The 22,893-nt window shown below is 36.0% G+C and overlaps 1 protein-coding gene across 3 annotated transcripts in view; it reads left to right on the top strand.

Annotated features, from left to right (window-relative positions):
- Window positions 1-22,893, top strand: part of LOC149073033 (ral GTPase-activating protein subunit alpha-2) — a 405,837-nt gene that overhangs the window by 287,548 nt on the left and 95,396 nt on the right. For all 3 annotated transcript variants that reach the window (XM_089246694.1, XM_089246695.1, XM_089246693.1), the window contains 2 exons: window positions 1,961-2,218; window positions 21,151-21,354. In XM_089246694.1, coding sequence (XP_089102820.1) covers window positions 1,961-2,218; window positions 21,151-21,354 — 462 coding nt within the window. The remainder of the gene's footprint in view (window positions 1-1,960; window positions 2,219-21,150; window positions 21,355-22,893) is intronic.

Here is a 22,893-nt window from a genome sequence, read left to right as displayed (position 1 = left end):
TTCAGGATAGGTTTGTGTCATACAGCATACCGATACAAGTTCATATATAATTTCATTATTTTCAATCTAATGCTCTGTTGTGAATGCAACAACTTAGCAGATTTTGATGTGTTAATATTGATTTAAATCTTAAATTGATTAAAATAATATCTTTTTGTATGAATCCAAAAAGAGAAAGAAATTGTTGGAAATTATAATATCTCTGGGGAAAACTTATTTCCTGGATTTTCTTGAACTTTCAAACACTCTGTAGGGCTCTGGCTTACTTACAATATTATGATTAACTTACAGTAGACCTATTCATGCTGTTGACTTATTGTTGTGGTGGGAGGATCTCCTATCACAGAAAATCTGGCTCCCTGCTATTGACAAGTGGGGGAAAGCATCGTCTTACCTCTGCAGGAACTGTTGTTTTTCAAAGGATTTCCTTGAATATGCTAACTGTTGAAGGGTTAACCACAATTCTTAATAGAAATGCCATAGAAGTGGTTCAAATAGAAAATAATGTGTTTACAAATGAGAATACCGGTATTTCTCCCAAAGTGGGTGGTGCAATAGATTAGGCAACTGTGATAGGATCTACAGAAACAACATAGGATCCCTGCAAAGCAGAATGTATCAATGAAGCATCACCACAAGCCCTCAGCTGACTGAAAATGTTATGCGGTAAAAATTCCTTTATAGTATTTTTCTATGCAGTACAGTTCTTCCATCAAAATTCTTCCTGTGATTGTTCTGCAGCAACACTGAAAGTTCTGCAACATATGTCACAGTTTTCAGCATATTCGTTTTTAGGGTGGGATCCTGTGGGCTTATTCAGCAAGGGGGTAATGGTAATGATTCTTATCTCAAAAGGGTGGAAGGCAATGAAACAGAAAAGTTTGGAAGACACTAATATGCATAAATATTCTTTCACTAACTTGATTTAGACAAAGGGAAGGGGAAAAAATTGATTTCAGACACTGTCTACATATGTTTTCAAAATGGGAACTATGGATAGTATTGAGACTTGGCAGCTTTCTCTAACTGAAAAATGAGTTGAATTCCAGTCTGACAAGGTTGGATCGAGATATCAATCTCCTGCTTGCAATGCATTCTAAAGGCCCCAAAATTTCTTTATAATGTTAATTTATATATATTGTGTTCTTTTCTTACTAATTGATTGTATTTTTATTTATTTATCTTCCTTCCTTTTATTAATGGGTGTGGTATCCCAGGTTGAAAAGATACATGCCTACAGTACCAAATATATAAATAAAAATCTTCTGAGAAAGTCCAGCCCCTGCAGTGGAGCAAAGGTTGATTTTACCAACAGGTGATGTAGCCTATACTGATCTTGGTTTTGCAAGGATTTTTTCCCTTATGGTATGGCAAGAGTATTTTGACATGCATTCAGTTTAGTGAAGCGACTCTGTCGTTCTGAGACTTTTTCTACAACAATATTGATTATACTCCCATTATTCAGGTTCATTTTGTATGAAACGTTAAGAAAATTTGAGTAGAAGCACATTAGCCTTTGTTGATGGTATGTTTGCATGCACACCAAAGGAAATTCTGAGGTGCCGGAAGTTCAGCACTTGATTATTCTTTGTCTGAATTTTTCCTGAGGTGGAGGTGTGACAGTAATGGTGATAACTTGATGGCAGAATGTATTGTTACCACATGAAACAAACTATCAAGGGGTTAGCACAACTTCTCTGAAAGATGGGGGATGTCGAACACTGCGGTTCAGAATCAGTAATGAACTGTAGGTCCTAGTCTAATTTCAAGTCTAGCCCTTATATGTGCAGAAAATGACCATAGTGGGACAAAAATGATGAATAGTCTTTTATTAGTATGTATGATCTGTTTATGCTATCTATTTGTACATAATATGATATCTGTCTCATAAATATTCACCTTTAATCAGATCTTCCTTTCATGCTCTAATCTTGAATATGCATGTATTTTTTTTTCATAGGTGCTTATTGCTGCTGCTAGTGGTTCAACAAATTCTGCTAATCATAGTCAAAAGTTTCGGTCTGATCCAGCAACCATGGATGTTGATCCTAATATTGTACTAGATAATATGCAAGAAGGGACATCTTCTCCTTCACTGCCATCAAAAGTACAAATTGTTCCACAAAAGACACATGAAGGCATAGATAATAATTCTTTTTTCAAGTCATATGTCGACTCTCACCATCATCATGATGTAATCAAATTGGCGGCAAAAAATGTGAGTTTATAATGAGTTAATTTCAGTTGCTAAATTGTGTGTTTATTGGATCTGTTATCAGATAAAGATAAATCCATGTCCACTTATGTGTGTGTGCATAACTCAAAGATGGGAAAAGTGAGAAAATGGTAACAGAAGTTAAGAAAAAGTCGAAATAAAAAAGGTGGTCATCAATTTTTTGTAATTTTTTTTGCGAAGTTCCCATACTCGATTTTATTCTTAAAAATTATTGTATTTTTCAGGCTTTCCTTCGCAAAATGATTAATTTGTCGATCTCACTAAGCAACAAGTATTAGATTGCCAGTATCGCCAAATAATGAATGTTAAATTGCCAATTATGTCACCCAATTATAAGAGTGAGATCACCAATGTCTGCAAATAACTATTGTTAAATCACTAATAATGCAGAATAACAAGTATAAATCACTAATAATGCAGAATAATGAGTATAAATCACCAATGTCTGCAAATAACAAGTGCTAAAATGCTAAACATGGCATCAATTTTTCTTTTCTTTTTTTTTCCATTTCATAACAATTTCTTTCTGAGTAGTCAAATTGTTATAATGAAGCAGTAATCATGCTCACAAAATTGGGAGGGGAATTAATTTAAAAACTTCATCATAATTTTTTCATTTCTGATTTGGAACATAAATTGTAGCACCTCCTGAAAACATAACACTTCCTGATGTACCAAAGAAAATTCAGAGGTTTTACGATTTCAAAACCAGATCACTTCTTGTCACGATCTTTTTGACTGGAGATACTTTTACAGACCATGCCGCTTAATGTGGACTCGTTTCTGATAACAATAATCAAATGATAACTATATCCAGAAAACGTACTGTTTGCAAGTACAGTGACCATGTATCTGATTGATAAACTGGTATTGGTAAAACTGGGCAACTGTTCCTCTTTCTAACATAGTTGGTTGAAAAATGTTCAGTCGTTCCTTTTTTTAAAGAATATTCTAAATCTGGACTTTTTTCTTTGAGCTAAAATCTGACATTTTTTTTATTCAGCCATTCTGAGGCATTAGAGTGGAAATGCGCAATGTATATCACAAATTGTGATACTTTTTTAGTGTACCATATGTTTCATGAATCCCTTGAAGTCTCTCGAAAAGAAACTTGAATTTGGCCAAATGAAAGAAACTGATCAAGTACTGAAGGAAAAGGGTTTTTTCAGCCCTCACTATAGGAAGGCCATTGCAAAAGTAGCTCCACATGTACATGGATCACAGCAAATACTACGGACTGATAATGGCATTTAGTAAGGAAATATTTCTCAACAAGGAAGGCTAGAGAGATCACCTTCTAGCCTCGAGACAGCCTTGCAGCCTGATAACGATAACTTACAGGGAGAAAGTAAATTTGGTTAAACTTTAGCTTCAGAATGCACAAAAAAAAACTTTCATCTGAAAAAAAATTGATAGCATTATCCAAAGACCTGATAACTATAAACAAATTCTTCTTGATATTGGTCCATTCCATTCTGTATGAACAAAAGTACTAACAATACCCGAATGATACCATTATCTGTAATTCTAATAAGCAGCATCGACTGTATACTTGTGAAAGAGATTCAGTGTCATGGTGGAACATGTAGTGTCACAAATGCATGGCTACATCAACTGGGTCCTCACACTGAGTGGTTTGAGAACCAAATTCTCTCAGTTACAGAAGAAATTCATTCCAAAAGTGGCCATAAACAGTAGATTCTGGTTTAGGTCGCCCTTGTGTGGGCATAAAATGACTAATTGTAAATGAATAAAGGGAATTTTTCCTTTGTCCTATGCTATAAGGCAGTGGTCTCAACTTTATGTGCCTAGACATACCAGAGATGCCATTGGCGCGTTATAACGTGTCAAATACCCGGAATTTTGGAAAAGGACACATAAAAGTTTTGTCACGCGTCCTCCGGGACACGTTCTTTCCTAGTTCTAAGAAGAAAAAAGTAGAGAGAAAAACCTCCCCAACATTTTTCCCTTTCCTTTTTTTCCTCCTTTTTACCATGTATCATGATCGCGCGACCTTGAAAAACTGGTTTTACTACTTTGTACACTGTACTGTATTGATATACACGCGGGTTGTTGAAGAATAAAGCCAGGTTTTCCTAGGAGCAGGTTTCCTGTGCTGCGTGCAACGTAATTTGCCCAGAGCGATACGCCGTCCACTCACCGATAAGAAAAGCAGCATGATTGTTTTCCTACAGAGCGCAATATGCTTCACAACAGCGCTTTACGTCAGGCGTGATTGGCCCACTGCTTCTGGAGGAGTCAAATGCGTCGTGCGCTGCATGTTTTGCAGATGTTCTCTTCACTCTCTCTCTCTCTCGTGTTTTCTTTCGCTTCCCTTCAAACCAGAGTAGCTGATGCCAAGGCCATGTACTATAACATAGCCGCCCTGATCTGATGTGCCATGCTAGGAAAACACAAATGCATAATGTAATTATGTAACACGTTTCTGCCGGCGCGAAATGGTCTAATTCGGTTCACGCTGTGCAAAAAACTTATTCCTAGGAAAACCCAGCTTAAGATGAAGGATATCTAGTTGCTTCCCTGAATAAGGGGCCGTGTACAGAAGTTTCAAATTTCGGATTTTTATTACCCTGCAGATTTTCTCCCTTCTGGTTATATGCGGGAAATTACGGTACTTTTGCGGCTATCGGCCGGCATTCGAAGACTGCGTCTCTACGGCATAAATCCATCTTTTTCCTACAATATTGCGAATTCACGTTTTTTTTTAAAAAATCCTAAAGGATTGGAATGCCCGTTCAAATTGTAAAACCTTCCCAATATCGTGGAAGAAAACCGAATCTGTAAAAACTCGAACTTTATTATTCAGTTTTGTCATCTAGCTGCTATGCAATAGTCACCGTTTGGCATCGTGAAAATCACCAGTGTGTACGCAGAATCGGCTTTTGGAGGGGCACCAGAATCAAATTCTTCACAGATAGTGTAAAATAAATTATTTTATTCCAATATTTTAACTCTCTACAAAAATATTTTTAATTTTTTATCTCGGGGGGGGGGGGGGAAAGGAAGCTGCCCTTTATAACCTCCCCCAAATTTTGCTTTTGGTGCAAATCCATGTTTGGAACTTGCGATTGCGCAATGGTAATCGGCTAAAAATGTGATTTTCTAAAGATTTCAAATTTTGAGTTGGCTATTCCTTTGAAAAAAACTTCTGGTTGCCATGGCGATCACACAGACCTACAATACAAATACGCATACATTGAACTTCAAATGCATGCATTACCAGTTTGGAGAATAGATGCAGGGGCGCAACTGGGAGGGGCAGGTGGGCCTAGTGTCCTGCGCTTTGGAATATAGGGGACACCAAATTCACCCTTTATAACTGCTTCTTCTACATTACATGGGTGTGCCAAAATGTGTACTTACCCTGTTTGTGAAAGTATCTAGTTGCGGTGCTAGATAGATGGCACCAACTACTGAACACAAAACATGCCAAATGCTGAGCGCACACACATAAGCACACTGTCAAGTTTCTCCAACACAAATCTGACATAGCTTCCATATTCAGGTGTTAAAATATGTGACAGTTAAATGGTGACAGATCAGAATGGTGGACCATCAGGGAAGGAAAATAAAATAATTTTACCAGGAAAACCTAAGTATCAATAGGGAATCAGAAGATAAGTGTCTGAGAGAGAATCTAATTTGCTTTAAATTTGATCAGAAGATATTGAAAATGCTAAGATATTTTTAATGAAATGTAAAATCAACCAGAAGGGAATTTATACATTGATTAATAGTAAATATATAAATGTGTGCCTTCAACTGTTAATTAAAGTGGATCCTGCTTATAACGTTTTTCAAAAACCGTCATAAAAAACGTTATAAATAGTAAAACACTTTAAACGAGAAATCTCAATGAGAATTGCTTATTGTTAGGACCACGAAAATAAGTTCATACATTCTAAATGGGAGAAACGTTATAAGCGGGATCAACTGTATATTTGTTTTTGATTTATTACATGTGCGAAATTCCATACATTAAATTCTCAGTGCTAATGAGCTTCTTTTTGCAAGTTTTTCCTACTAGTAGACAATGAAAGTAAATGAACCTTTGGATAGAACATGTTTTTAGAAATGAATTTTATACTTGATTGACAGATACCTTCTTCTCTTACCCGGAACATGACCCACCGCTCATTCTCAACAAAGAAATATAAGCAGGTGATCAAAAATCTGGGGCATACTGGAAGAAAATTGATAGAGATAGCAGTGAATTGTGGGGAGGGGCATAACTTTTATCAGCATAATTTTTTTTTGAGAGGGACCCACTTTCACTCAAAAAGGACCAAGATTTTTCAAATAACCTGGGTCCCGCAACCCAGGTAAATTAGAGTCCAGTGGCATCTCTGTACATGTATGCTTTTTTGTGAGGATGGTGGCTGCAAATGTCCAAATTTTATTGCTAAATACTTCTACTTCATTAACTGTTACATAATTGTTGCCATTGATACATAGCTATTAGTTTGTTGTTTCTGATCAAAATTATGCAGTGGGCACCACTAATATTTGGTATAAGGGAAAAAAAAGGAGCCAGCAAAGCTTATTTGGTCATACAAGCAAAGATGAAGGAAAAGTCACAGAATTTTCCTTCATGCCTTTGGTAGACACCCTGTACAGTGCCATAACTAGCCATTCCTGTGCCCGATGCAAGAATTTGTATTTAAGCCCATTCTGGGCACCCTTCCGAGTTAGCCCTGTGTGAGCGCAACCTGTTGCACCGGCCTAGTTACGGCACTGACCCTGTAACTGTGATTTTTAATTTCAAAAATGAACTTTAATCATATTCAGTAGAACCTCTCTGTCTAGAAACAGAAGGGAATTAAAAATGTTTTCAAGAAATAATATATATATATTCACATAAAAAAATAAAAATGTGACCAAAAACAACAGATTTATATTCTAAATATCAGAATGCGTATTATATTTTACTACAAACTTGAGGTAGTTGCGATGGCCTCCTTTGCAGTGGCAAAATTTTCTTTTCAACATCTTGGTTCCACTGATTGGATTTTTTTTTGCACTGTGTGGACTATTGTTGAACTTATCCATCAATATCATGATAAGTATTTCTCTAGAATTCTTAACTTATTCTTGATGTTTTTTTCATTTTCATTTTTGATGATTTCTCAGTTTCTGATTATTGTTGATAGGCAGTGCCATCTTAAGGCATGGGCTCGCCCCAGGGGCCTCAAGTGGAAAGGGGCCTCACAAAAATGAGATCTGATTGAGATTTTCGAGAATTTACCTGGGTAGGGCCTCAGAAAAATCATTTGGCCTGGGAGCCCATGATACTCTTAAGACGGCCCTGTTGATAGGTTATTGTGGAGAATTCTGAAGCTGCTGCTTCAATATTCTTTATAATAGAATTTACACAATAAATCAGATTAAAAAAAATTCAAAACCCTTTCTTTCTTGTGGAACCATGTTAAATTTTCATTTTTCAGCCATCTTTCAATATTTCTTGAATTGAAGCAAACTAACAGTATTTATTATGATTGCAAGCAAAGATGGTGCTGACATCCTAGTATGTCAAATACCCAGAATTTCAGAGATGGCAAATAAAAATTTTGTTCATGCATCCCATGGGATACTTTCTTTCTAAGACAGCTGTATCCCCCCTCCCGTATTTCCATTCAACTTTTTCTTTTTCCTACAGTGTATCATAATTGTGGTACCTCATGACCTTGGAAAAAAGTAACTTCTTTTAAGTACAAAAGAAGTACTGCACTCTATATTTTGGTATAATCTGCAGGTGATATGTATCTAAGAATATATTTTATTGAGAAATTGAATTTTTTCTGGATGTTATGCCCAAACTAATATTTGGACAGAAAAGTGATTTGTCTCCTCCGGGAAGAGTGGAGGAACATCACTTTTGTGTCTAAATATTAGTTTTGACATTACATCCAGAAAATTCAATTTCTCGGTACTTTTTCAGACTGAAATATACTATCTCTTAATACAGTTTATTTTATTATTTTATCCTGGAACAGGTTTTTAGAACTGCTATATGCCAAACCAGTAATTCAACCCAATATTCATCCTTGCCTCCTTCTAAAACAGTTGCAGGAACAAGTTGTACAAAACAGCAATTGATGGCAGAACTGCAAATACAGGTGTGAGAGAGTAGGCAGGTCTAGGCCTGGACTGCTGAATTCACCCCTTAACTGCTCCTTCAAAACTACACCAGTGCCAAAATGTGCATGTGCTTTGCTTGATAATTATAGAGTTGCTACACTTGAGGACAGAATATATACTCAACTCCGCTATATTTTATTTTTGTAAAGCATCCTCTCTCTCGTGGGCAGGATTGACAAAAAACCTGGGACTTTTTTTTTTGTTTTTTTCAAAGTTATTTTGGGCTTTTTTGGGTTTATGATAGTGAAGCACAAGGAAAGCAAGCTATATGTGCCATTGAATACATAAATATAATGGACCTAGTAATATATGGCAATTATTTATGTAATTATTATAACAGTGGTGGCTCATTACAGAAAATTCTGGAGGGAGGGCAAAATTGTTTTTCATCTCATCGTGATAAATGTGTTTATAACATTGGTTTTTCTCTAATCCTTACAATCTAAATAGCATTGAATACATAGATTTATATTGTATTTCTCTTAGATAGAGTATGACAATGCAATAACACCATTAGAGAAAACATACTGTTTGCGAGTAAGTGCAGCTTTAAGGTGTAGTTTTTGGTGAGTTTTTCAGGTTTGGGAAAATTAAACCAATACTGCCTGTGCGCTATATACCTTTAAATTACTTCAAAACTTTTGCAGCTACCTACCTGCATTCAAAGCCAGTGTATTTATTCTACATATTCCCTTTGTTCCCACTAGATTGGACAAAAACTTTTTGGAAATCATATAGGATTGCTTCGCCCATTGAAATTTTTTGAGATACTGGTTAGAAAACCTGAACCTGTAAAAACTCTAGCATAAATTTCTGCAATCTGGCCACTATACAGTCTGTTGATTAATTATGGTTGATTGTTGCCAGTCATGACAATTTCACATCACACAGAGTTGCCAACTGCTACGAATTGTCCATAGTTTCTACAGATGGCCACGTTAAACTACATAGCTACAGGAGTCACTCTGAATACTACAAAAACTGGTTTAAAAAAATCGGGTCTTTGAGTTTCTTGCTATGTTTTACTTATTTTTATTGTTATTTTTTAATTACATCTATCTTTACTATAACAATGAATTTGTATACGGATGTGAGAGAGTTTGATAGAAGGAAACTCAGAGCCGATCTATTTTGTTTGTGCGTGGAAGGCAATCTGTAAAGTTGTGTCCAAATCCGGCACTCTACTTGATGCCCAAATGCACAAAAACCTTTTTTTCGTCTAAACTGTCCCAGCCTGTGGGCTAAAAACAAATTTTTGAGTGGTTCAGTACAGCGTGTCTGGGCCCGGCGTCATTTTCATAGTGCATGGTCGAACTTGTGTCGGAAAGAATACTTCATTGTAGGTGCCATAGGAGCTCTGATATGAAGATGGGGAGGGTAGATGGTGTAGGGTTTTTAGACATCCATATATACGACAAACACAAGGGCATAAGCAGGTTGGGATTGCATTGAATATTCATGAATTATTAAGGGACTCTGTGACCTTGGAAAGTTACTTCGGGAGGTGGGGGCACATGTATCCTGAACCTTCAAGGTTCCAGTGCCAATGAGGTGCTGTATTTAATGAACTTTCAATTAATTTTTTTTTCTTCAAAAATTGAATATTGGAGTGATTATTGTTTATTGTACTATGATAATGTTGTCCTAAGGGGTATCCCCTTACCATTGACAAAGCTGAACATTCATCACTACTGACACGAGCTCCAAGGAAAGATTGAGATATTCGTTGCCTCTATAGTCTAGTGGTCTAGGGCATTCACCCAGAAAGTGAAAGGACGTGGATTTAATTTCCCACAGAGGCAGTTGAATTTTCTCTCTTTCCTATAAATATATCTCCGCATCAGCCAGCTATTAAAAACTTCTGTATGGATAGCAGAGAGTGACGTCATCCTGTAAGATGCTTGTCTACCACCATGAAAGTTGCTGTCACGGTCCCGGGTTCGAACCCAAGGGAGGAGATATTTTCCTCCAAGGAAGATATTTTCCCTAACGAACCTGAGGCGAACACCGACAGTCAGTGCCTTCATTTACAACCCATCTCTTTAATGACAGTGAATTGCAATATAGTGATATTTTTCTTTGATCACCTGCTTATATCTCTTCATTGAGATAGATCGGTAGGCCATGTTCTGGGTAGGAGAAAGAGGTATCTCTGTGAATCAAATAAACAATTCATTTCTAAAAACACACACATGTTCTATCCAAAACTTCATTTACTTTCATTGTCTACTAGTAGGAAAAGCTTGCAAAGAATTCCATTAACACTGAAAATTTGATATGGAATTTAGTACTTAATAAATCTGAAACAAACATACAGTTGATCCTGCTTATAACATTCCAATTTAGAATGTTTTTCCACTTGGTAAGATTTATTTTTGTGATCCCATCTCTAAGTAATTCTCATTAAGATTTCCTATTTGAAGTGATTTCTTGCTTACAACATTTTTTATGGCGGTTTTTTGAAAAATATTATAAGCAGGATCCACTGTAATTAAAAGTTAGAGGCACACATTTCTATATATTTTCCAATAAATCTATAAGTGCCCTTCTGATTGATTTTCCCATTTTGTTAAAAAAAAGTCTTACCTCTTTCAATAACATCTTCTGATTAAATTTACAGCAAATGAGATTCTCTCTCCTCTCTCTCTTAGTACACACTCTCTCAGACACATATTTATAAATCCTTGCAAAGCTATTTCCTGGAGCAATGATTTTATTTTCCCTCCCTGATGGTCCACCACCCTGATCTATCGCCATTTGACTGCCACAAATTTTCACACCTGAATATGGGAGCTATGTATGTCAGATTTGTGTTGGTGAAACTTAACAGTGTGCTTGTGTGTGTGTGCCCAGCATTTTACATGTTTTATGTTCAGTAGGTGGTGCCATCTATCTAGGGCCGCAACTAGATACTTTCTCAAATGGGACAAGCACACGCATTTTGGCACCCAGTGTAATGTAAAAGAAGCAGTTATAAAGTGTGAATTTGGTGCCCCCTCTAGTCCAGAGCTCAGGGCACTAGATCCGCCTGCTTCCCCCCAGATGCAGCCCTGCATCTATCTTCCAAATTGGTAATTCCTGGATTTAAAGTTTAATTTGTGTTGTAAGTCTGTGATCGTCGTGGCAACCACAGCTTTTTTTGAAAGGAATAGCCAACTCAAAATTGGAAAACTTTAGAAAATTGTATTTTTTGTATTTTTAGCTGATTACCACTGACAAATTGCAAGTTCAAACTCGGATTTTCAGCAAAGGCAAAATCTGGGGGGACAGTATGGGGGTAAGCCCTCCTCCCCAAGAAAATCATAAATTAAAAAAAATTTATGGGAAATTAAAATATTGGGAAAAAAATACTTTTTGTTAAAGTATATGTTAATTTAAAATTCTTTTTGCATGTTAATGACCCAAACTTTAAGTGAAGAATTAGATCTTTGTGCCCCTCCAAAAGCCGATTCTGTGTACACACTCGTGATTTTCCCTCGCAATGCAAAACGAAGACTACCACATAGCAGCTAGATGACAAAACTATGGATATTCAACATATAGAGTTTTTACAGATTCATGTTTTTTTTCTGAACAATCTCAGAAAATGTTTCATAATTTGAAAGGCATTTCAAATCCTTCACGGTTTTTAAAAAAATGTGGTGTACAAATTTACGCAGTATAGACACTGTCTTTGAATGCCGCCAGATAGCTGCAAAAGTATTGTAATTTCTGGTATGTTACCGAAGGGGAGAAAATCTACAAGGGAAATAGAAACTCCAAAATTTAAAATTCTTTACACGGCCCCTTATTCAAGGTAGCAACTATAATAGAGGTATCTGTCACCTTATTCTTCAACAACCCTTGTATATATCAATACAATACAGTACGGTATACAAAATAGTAAAACCACTTTTTCAAGGTCGTGTGATAATGATAGATAGACGGGGTAAAAAGAAGCGGGGGGGAAAAAGGTTTTTCCAAAGCTGTATCAAAGAGCTTAATACATCTTTGGTTTTTCTCTTTACTTTTTCTTTCTTTGGAAATAGGAAAGAACACATCCCGGAGGATGTGTGAACCAAATTTTTATGCTTCCTTTCCCGAATTTCCAGGTAGGGTGTCATTGGCATATCTGGACATTTAAGAAGACATAGGGACTCACACAAAAAGAATAAGTTTGTAGAAAAAAGTGACTTAAAAGGAACCTATCCAATAACACTTGCTTTTGCCTCCTGATTAGGATTTCTTGGAAATAGAGAAATTACATTTTATTTGGGCAGATTTATTGCTCGCACACTGCTACAGCTTTGTTGGAATTTTGCACAGATTCCCACATTTTACACATCTCTCTAATCTTATTTGAAGTGAGGGACTTCTCATTTCTCTCTCCTCTTCCTCAGACAAGATCCCATCCATAAACTCTTGCTGCTGCATGCACTGGAAGTCCATCAGTTCATCTATGGTCAACTCCTGGCCAAGCATAATTTATAAAAAACTTACAATGTGACATCTACTTTCGTATCACAAACAGTAATGCTTGTACGGGTGTTCATTTTTCCAGTAAGGCAGGCTTTCTGGAGACTAGGGGAGAATATTACTCACAATTCCACAGTACATGTGTGAGCAAAAGCGGAAAACCATCAGCTTGGTTTAGACAATAAATAAAGTGAAAAATTTGTGCCAGTAATGCAAATTATCGCTCATTAACTGAATCAAACTTTTTGCTCATTGTGCCAGTTGCTCCTTAACCTAAGTATTTTTGTATATGGAAAAATCATGCCAAGCTGAAAGCACTGAAACAATAAATATGGAATTAGATTAATACTTAAATTTTATCATGTAAAGGCTCAGTAAGAAGTTTTTCGAAATTCAATCCCTAAGGGGGTCATGAGGGTTTTCAAAGCTTATATAGAGAAATTGAGCCGAACCAAAACCGCTGAAGCTATAAATATGAAATTTGGTTAGTAGTTTTATTTTGTGATTTAGATACTCACTAAAAAGGGATTTTCAAAATTCAACATCTAAACAGTGGTGGTTTCATGTAGGAGAGGGTGGATAATCGGGGTAATTATCTCCCTCCCCCAGATTGCAGTTGAATTGATTTTTTTTTATTTTGCAATTTTGGGAGAAAAATAAATGAGAACATAAAACTTCCCCCCTCCACCCCCCACAAAGTCAGTTTTGGCAAAGTATCAAATAGGGAAAAAAAGTTTGTGTCAAAGTTATAAAAATCATCTCAAGAAGTTGTTAAATGTCTCCCCCTCTTGGAAAAACTTCTATCTGAAAAAAAAATATTACCCCCCCCCCCACCAGACAGTCTCTGGAACCGCCTCTGCATCTAAGTGGTTATATAAGTAGGGGTAGGGTTCAAAAGTTATATGGGGCAATCATCGCTGAGTCAAACTGCTGAAGCTATAAATACAAAATTTAGTCTGTATTATATTTTATAATGTAGAGACTCACACTAATACAGGATTTCTGAAAATCCAATCCCCCAGGTGTCATGCGGGGCGGTAGCCCAGGTCGATAAGGTGCTGGCCCTATAGTACTAAAGGATGTTTAGAGATATTTTGAGTACAATACCCAGTTCATCCTTATCAGAAATTTTCTTGACTCAGGGCAGGGGTAGAACAGCAATAGCGATATGACCACAGAAAAAGATTACTTCTGCAGGGAGTTCCACATTGAGGCGTTTGCTCACCAATCTCTTGGTGAGTGTAAAAAAAGCTGCCATTTGGAATCAGCAATAACTTGTAGGTCCCGGTCTAATAAGCCCTTGTGTGCAGAAAATGACTGTGGTACGACAAAAATTATCATTGATCAGTGTCATGGGGTTCAAATGCTATAAGGGAGGAAATCATTGTCGAACAATTTTCAGCTTGCCAATCCTTGCAAACAAAGCTGCAGGTAACAGCTCATGATAGAATTAAAGCAGTACGGCAAAATTTGTATATCCCACAGGCGGTAAAACTATAAATCTGCCTCTATACAGTCCTAAAAAATATGGCTTTTCAAGCCCAAATGAAGTTGCCAGGAAAATCAATAAAATTCCCCCCCCCAAAAAAACCAATGTTTTATTTTTAATATGTCTGTAAATATGTCTCATTTGAAATATTAAATTTTTTTAATAAGTTATCCAAGCAGGTTCTACATTTGACCAATAAAGTTCTTCATGTTTGTTGGGACCATGTAAAGAATTATTTTCTAGAATTTTTATGTATCCTCTTCATTCCAGAGGTAGTGAAGGTCCTCAAATGGTCATAGTAAAGATAGACACAAATTAATTAATTAATCAATCAATTAAAAATTTTCCTTTTATAAGTCATTTGGATGTATAAGAAACATAAATAAATTTTAAAAAAAACTGTGTGTGAGAATCCCCACTGTAGAATTGAAACTTCTAGGACAGTGGTTCTCAACCTTATTGGAAAAGCGGCCTGGTGAATCAAATTTCTAAGAGTCTACGTCCCTGTCTGCAATAGTTCACTTGTTCATAAGATAATAATTGATGAACAAGCAATTATATATACCTTTTAATTGCATGCTAACTATTTGATTAATTAAAACAGTTTTAAGCAATTAAATACACTGCTGGCCACCCAAATTGCAACACCAAGAAAGACAAGAGATATCGCAACAATATTTATTTTGTAGATAACATGTTGACCAAGCATCAAATGATTAAATTTATAGACTTCTGTGAAGTGTGGTTCCTGCCAAAATCAGTAGCCAGAGTAGCCGCCATTGTTGGAGATCACCGCTGCCACACGCCTCGGCATTGATTCAAAGAGACTTTGGATGTGTTCTTGGGGTACAGCAGACCAAGCAGCTTCCACGCGTTGCGAAAGTTGATCTGGTGTGGCAGCTGGGGATGTAATCTGGGTCAATCGTTGAGCAACCATGAACCACATGTTTTCTATCGGCGAAAGATCCGGAGAGCGAGCTGGCCAGGGAAGCAATTCAATCTGGCGATTGACGAAGAACCTTTGGACAATGCGTGCCACGTGTGGTCGCGCATTATCCTGTTGAAATATGGCTGTGGGCAAGCCCTGAAGGAAAGGAAGGACAACTGGCTGCAACACCTCGGAGATGTAGCGCTGGCTTTTTAAAGTACCGGCAATGCGTACTAGAGGAGTGCGAGAGTGATATCCAATACCGCCCCATACCATAATACCCGGTGCAGGACCAGTGTGGCGGTGCATAACGCAGCTGTTCAGCATCCTCTCTCCACGGTGTCTCCAGACTCGAATCCGACCATCGTGGTGTTGCAGACAGAAGCGTGACTCGTCAGTAAAGACAATTTCATTCCGTCCACATCCTTCTTTCATCGCACCATTGGTGGCGGAGACATCTGTGGTTCTGCGTCAAGGGTAGACGAAGCAATGGACGTCTTGCGGACAGACCACTCTGCTGTAAACGGCGTTGAATGGTACGTGCAGACACTGGATGATGCGGTACAGACTGAATGTGCTGTGCTATGGTTCGTGATGTGGCTGAGCGATCCGTCACTGCCATACGCACAATACGCCTGTCATCACGTGAAGTGGTGCACTGAGGTGGATGCGATCGAACACGTCGGTCCGTCGTACCCTCCTGCATCCAACGATCACATATCCGCATTACAGTTGTTTGGTTTCGTCCAACACGACTACCGATTTCCCTGAAAGATAATCCACAATCTCGGTAGGCCACTATCCTTCCTCTGTCAAACTCGGATACTTGATCAAAAGATGATCGCTGTTTTCTACGAGGCATAATTGATCGTTTTTTTGAAAAAACCACAAGAAAAACACAATTGCCGTACTTCAAATCGTCGAAATCTCCAAGCCTTAAATAGCGCTTTGAAGTGGCGCCACAGGCGCGCGTGATGTGCGTCTGCGCTGAAATTCTAATCATTTGCATATCTCACCTCCGCTAATGCATGTTGTAAATTTCATATTTTTTGCATGCTTCCTTCAGGGTGTTGCATTTACGGTGGCCAGCAGTGTAATTAAACAGATTAATTAATTTAATCCCTTTAATTAATTTAATCCCTTTAATTAATTTAATCCCTTTAATTAATTTAATCCCTTTAATTAATTTAATCCCTTTAATTAATTTAATCCCTTTAATTAATTTAATCCCTTTAATTAATTAAAATCATTTTAATGTATTGATGAATTCAATCCATTATTATCTTACAGACTGATAAGACATTTTTTTTTTTCAGTACTGTATTAATAACGTGCAGAAGTCAAAATGTAAGTGAAGCATTTCATCAACAACTGAAGCAAACATCCTCATTGCATAGGTCCCAAACCTGAGTACTGAGGCTGTTCAAATGCTGCAATAAATTTTACAAGGGGGCAGAGTCAGTGGCATCTGACCCACCCATGAGAACCAAACTCTCTCAGTTACAGAAGCCCCACACATGAGCCCACCCAGGCATGGCCCGGAGACCTCAAGTGAGAAGGGGCCTCACAAAAAAAAGATCTGGTAAAACATTTCTAGAATTTACCAGTTAGGGCCTCAGAAAAACCACTTGGCCCGGGGGCTCTCGATGCTCTTTAGACGGCCCTGGGCAGAGTCCCCCAATAATTAATATACAATGCAACTCACCACTCTTTCTCCTGCATAAGAGCGTGAGCCCGTATATACAGGACAAATTTCAACTTTCAGTCCCCTCAATGTTTTCTTCATTTCCGTGCCTCTGCCTCTTTAGAAGATTTAATCGATCGCAAATCAATTAAACCATTTTAATGTTCAATTTCATAGAATAATTTCGCATAGTTTGCAAAAATATGAAGTTTTTATTCATGGTGGGCAATTACATTTATTTGTGCTGACATTGATGCAACACTTATTAATTGGCACTTTTAATAATTTAGTGTAAAATACATTTTAAGATCAAATTTTGTATTTAATCTTAGCTGGAAAGAAGGTAATAATACAAAAAAATTTGTCTATATTGTAACTCACCATAAAAGTACACTGAAGTGCAGAAAATTGTTCAGTTTGGGCGAAACACTCATTTTGGTATATTCATGATAGATGCTTATGTTAAATTGTGTAGCTTAATAAATTTCAAAACCTTGAGCACACAATTTTTCTAGTCTAAAATTTAAAAACCATTCTCTATGTTTTAACAAAAATTTTGATTTGTGTACCTATCATTTGAACAAATTAAAAATATGACACTGGAAAAAAATTAAAATGAAAACTCTTGCAACGTAATTCACTGCATTCTTGCAAAGAAAATAGTATTCATTATCACACACACCAGTAGTTATGTGCATCTTGATGACCGATTCAAAACACAATATTTTCCATATTCAGCAGGTACTTCACTGATTAGTCGCTGACATTGGCCACACATATCTAAAATACTTTGTTCATTTCTGAGAACAGGTGAATACAGATCCATGGGTCTAGTCCAGGGCCGTGAATCAAACAGATGGCTCAAAAATTATGAGTTTTTACTAATTTTGAAATTTTGTGTTTCATAAGTTCAGAATATTCATCCTCTCATTAATTGCTTGTTTTTGTTATTTTATACTTTATTCATAAATTTTCGATTCCTTTATTAGTTAATTTTCAATTATTTATTCTGTAATTTTTACTGTAATTTTTCATAAATTTTGAATTTTTAATAAATACTGAATCATCTCATTAAATAAGTCAAAATTGTTATTAGTTCTGAAGTTATTACTTAAATTAATTTCCATTTTTAATTAATTTTTTTTAGATAATTTTCAACATATCTGTAAACGCAAATATGGGAACAGAGGTGCTACCTCATGACTTCTAATTTCATTATACTGCCACTGGTTGATCCTTACTTCTATTTAAGAAGAGACTGAGGTTGTTAATTAGTTAATTGTTTTAAGAATAATATAAATATAAAATTTTGGCTCGTTATGGTTGAAATGAATGTTTCCCCCTTTGTTTACACTTTCAACTTGCCATTATAATTTATGTTCATCATTTTATGAATGATTTCAAAGCATAATATTCATAACACTATAAACAGTAGTACCCCAAAAGTTACGCTATTGGTGGGACCGACGATAGCCACATATTTGAATTCGCATGTCAATAATTTATAATAATAATTTTTCATGCAAAGACACAAGTATTAGTTAATTGAGACCAAAACTTAGGATAAGCACCTATATTTCAGTAAAAGTTACAATAAGAACACCTAGCTTCTAGAATCGGCCGCTGGTAAAATTTTTCTTTTGTACTTTATTTTTCAGTAAGAGTTGGCACACTTGCTGCACACAGAAAGTTACAAAATTTCATTTGGGAAAGTTAGGTTTTTGATCATATTACTATCTGTTGAGCTATTTCCATTTCAACTATTTCTGAAAATGTGAATCAGCCCAATATTAATTTTTTTGGAGTGTTCATCCTTTCTTATTTTGTAATGTGTAATCATAATAAACTAACCAAAGTTGAAACTCCTCTGAGCCAAATTTGGAAAAGATATAGTACTAAAAGAATTGCTACTAAAATCTGTCTTTCAATGAAGTTCTGACATTTATATCACCTCCCAAATCTGACACACGGCAGAAATATATATTTCCCCTTTTATTTGTTTAATATAATGTTGGCTAATGTTTAGAGGAGAAAGGAATTATTACATTGTGAGTTTTTTGCATACTGAGGTTGTTAATTTAGTTTTGTGTTTTAAGAATAATATAAATATAAAATTTGGGCTTTTTATGCTTAAAATGAATATTTTCCCTTTTGTTTACGCTTTCACTTATCATTCATATTCATTTTATGGATGATTTCAAAGCACAGTCAGCCATAGATTTCCTTTGCCCCATTCATCAAAGCAAGTAGAACTGTGACCAACTAAAAAGAAATTAATCTTGAAAAGAAACTGTGAAGAAAATAACTTTAAAAACATTAACCCTAGAAAGAGCATGATTTGACAAACCTTACTCCCATATTTTCAAGAAGGAGTTTATTTCTGCAATGTAGATGCTGGGTTTAATTTAAATTAATGAAATTAGCAGTTTAACTTTGGTCTTCTTCTTGCAATGTGTTAATGTTCTATTCTTCGTGCTTAACCGTTTCAAGGCCGAACTAGTAACAAAGTCACTTTTTGTTTTGAAATTTGGAATTTGAGGTTCTTTGGCATGCCTATACATAGATCAATTTTGAAATTTGAAGAAAAAAAATTTTTCTTTGTTTTTCACAACATTGGCACTTGGGGAGAGGTGAAATCGGAAACTGGTATTGCCTATATTTTCACGATTATTTGTTTCTGGAGTGCAGTTATCACATGAAAATTTCTATTTTCTATTAGAAATTCAAATTCTTAACGCATACTGGTTTTTTAACATAAAAATGAATGTAGAAAATTCAAATTTTTTTGTCCGTAATAAAAGAAGGAAAACATATATATATTTGATAAATCCGTTTGTCTCATTGGTAGCATTCATACATAGAGTTTTTTGGCAAACCGCACACCGTCCGTGCGTCGCAGACACAATATAATGACCATCAAATCACCCGACATCTTTTTTGCAGTTGCCGACGGGGACCTGGATAAATAACTAACCCCTCCTTCGTTCGTAGAAGGTCCATTGTCACTTCTCTTTGGAATTCTAAATGCGAAATACGATCAGCAACTCGCAGCTCTGTATGAATTTTCCAATGTGCTATAATGGTCATATGGCAAATCTTTTCCAATGGAATCCAGAGCTGCGGTTTTGATCGGATTCTATCAAGAATTTTTTTTTATCCCATACAATAGTTTTTTTCGGATCGCTCAAAACGGTCTTGTTTTTTCTTGAAACTTGAGTGTTTCACTTATGTTTTGCTCCTTTTTTCTGCCCTACATCTTTTGAAGAACGCATTTCAGGAGTTTTCTAACACCTCATCCTCGTTGTTGCAAAATTATCTTGCATTTCACATACATCAGTTAACACTGTTGATACTAGATCATTTTCAACAATATCATATACATCCGTGATATTCCCATTTCAATTAGAACGTAATTGGTATATATCTATGTATTCTAATTTGGAATCTGAAAGAGTTTCTAAATATCTTACAGCTTCTTCTAGTGTGAGATATCTTTTTGATATGGTTCACTCTCAGCTGAACACAACAAGACTATCTAAGATTGTCGAACTCGGTTTGGTTAGTCTGCAGTTCACAAAAACATGTATTTCTAAGAATGCAAGAGAATAAAAAAGTACTCACCCAATATATATACAAACAATCCACACCAGAAAGCACATTCCTCTGTGTCATATTACCCAGAATTAGCCCCTATATGCATTTAGAATGATGACAACACCCTGGGGTTCGAACGGGAAAATCGAAGCAGCGCATTGCACATTAGATATCTCTTGAAAGGTCAATGTTCCATAAATGGAACATGCATTTTTGAATGCGCATAGGTCTTTAATGTTTAACAGTACAAAAAACTAATTGATTTACTTTTATTGATATATTTAGTGGTAGAAACACACTAAATAATTTTCAATTTACTTCAAAATTGAAATTTTGGCAAACTTTAATTGAAATGGGAAAAAAATTCCCAAAAAATGTAGTTTCAAAATTCTGTCAAAAATGTTTATCAACCTGAAGTTTCGAATTTTATTTCAAAAAATACTTCAAACTCTCGTCTATATACGTTAAAAAACCGGAAATGTTGGAATCAATTTTATCTGAAATTTTTGTATATAAAAACTATGTTCCATTTATAGAACATTGGCCTTTAAATGGTTAATAAATTTCTGTGTTGTTTATACTATTTGTTTTCATCTTAAAAACAGGTTTTGCAACACCTTGTGAATCATATAGGACATTTTCCAATGGGTATCGGTGCAGTTCGAATCACAAGTCTTGTGAATGAATATGACGATGTTCCTTCTCTCGCTGAAGATGAACTATCAGCTGAAGTTTTTCATGCTCCAAACATTCAAATTTTTGCAGTCAATAACTATTCTATAGTATCTTTTGTAGAGATACCAATCATGGTGAGTTGTTATTTTTAAAATAATCTTTATTATTATACAGTAAAACCTGTCTATATAAAGATACTGTAAGGACCTAGAAAAAATATTGTTATAGATAGGTATCATGGTAGACAGTTTGAGCATTTATGCTATTTCATATTGAATAGAAACTTTGCCAGGATTGAAGAAAATATCATTATAAGCAGGTTTATGATTATAGACAGTATTGGTACACACAGGTTTCACTGTACATTGTTTAATGATATATTTATAATATCATCAAACAATGTGCAGTGAAACTTGTATTCAATATACAGATCACTGTATATTTTTTAATGGTATTTTTATTTTAAAGATATTTGAATTCAGAATTTTAATATCTCAGTGAATATATTGCACTTGGAAATTTTTTTGGCATCAGGAGAGACAGGGCAACAACTTCCTAATTGGTTTCTTGAGTTGCATGAAGATAATTGGAGAGAAATGTCACATTTCTCTATGGGGAATCGAACCACCAACCTCACACTTTCTGGGCGCTTGTTCTACCATTAAACTCTGTTCAGCCCAAAGGAACGCAGTGTTTTTAGGAAAGAAAATGTCTGTCCTCTGTAATTTAATGGTAAAACACGTACCCAGAAAGTGCGAGGTTGGTGGTTTGATTCCCCATGGAGGAATGTGACTTTTCTTTCGAATTATCTTCACTTGGTATCCAGTCATAGGCGGAGATAGACTTGGAAGTCTGGGGAGGGCATGGTCATTATTGCTGGGGGGGGGGGGGCAAGATGATGCTGATGTCGATTCATCTATACATATATGCATTAGATCTGTCGACTTCACCTTTGATGCTGGGGGGGGGGGCCAATGCCCATCACCTCTGTATCTCCGCCCATGTATCCAGTGTGTCATCTGTACTTCATATAATTAGCAAAGAGGTTCATCATTTCCTTCTATATCACCATCTGGAGGCTGTCTATAGCACAGTCCTGTTCAGCGCAAAGGAACACAGTGTTCTTAGGAAGGAAAATATCTGTCCTCTGTAGTTTAATGGTAGAACACGCACCTGGAAAGTGCAAGGTTGGTGGTTCGATTACCCACTGAGCAATGTGACTTTTCTTTCCAATTGTCTTTGCTTGGTATCCAGTCATCTGTACTTAGTATAGTTTCGATGAAATTTTAAAATTGCTCTCAAAAAGTATTGCCCTGGTTTATTGATCAACATGTAATCAGATTGAAATGACAGGGTAAAAAAAATTATTGCACAGTAAACACCATGCACTGAATGCACCTTCAAAGGAGAGCAATTTACCACATTTTAGCAAAAAAGTGTTGATTTTGGGTAAGCAGTTTTTTGAATAGATCTATCTCATTTGGCTAACACTTTAGAAATCTGGTGAAAAATTTGCCAATATAGTGGGCAAGTTTATTCCATAATAACAAGGTTATAACATTATTCTTCACAAAGAGAAAAAGTGCCAATAGTGAAAAAGACACGCAAACTTTGCTTCTGATGGGATTGAATATTTCATTTCATTTTCATGAAACCTGCAACCCTCTGTGAGA

Source organism: Pholcus phalangioides, unplaced genomic scaffold, assembly GCF_987345545.1.
Source record: "Pholcus phalangioides strain wild (caught in Gottingen) unplaced genomic scaffold, Ppha-v1.0 ptg000017l_1, whole genome shotgun sequence".
Taxonomy (NCBI): domain Eukaryota; kingdom Metazoa; phylum Arthropoda; class Arachnida; order Araneae; family Pholcidae; genus Pholcus; species Pholcus phalangioides.
This window is presented reverse-complemented; position numbering and strand designations above follow the sequence as displayed.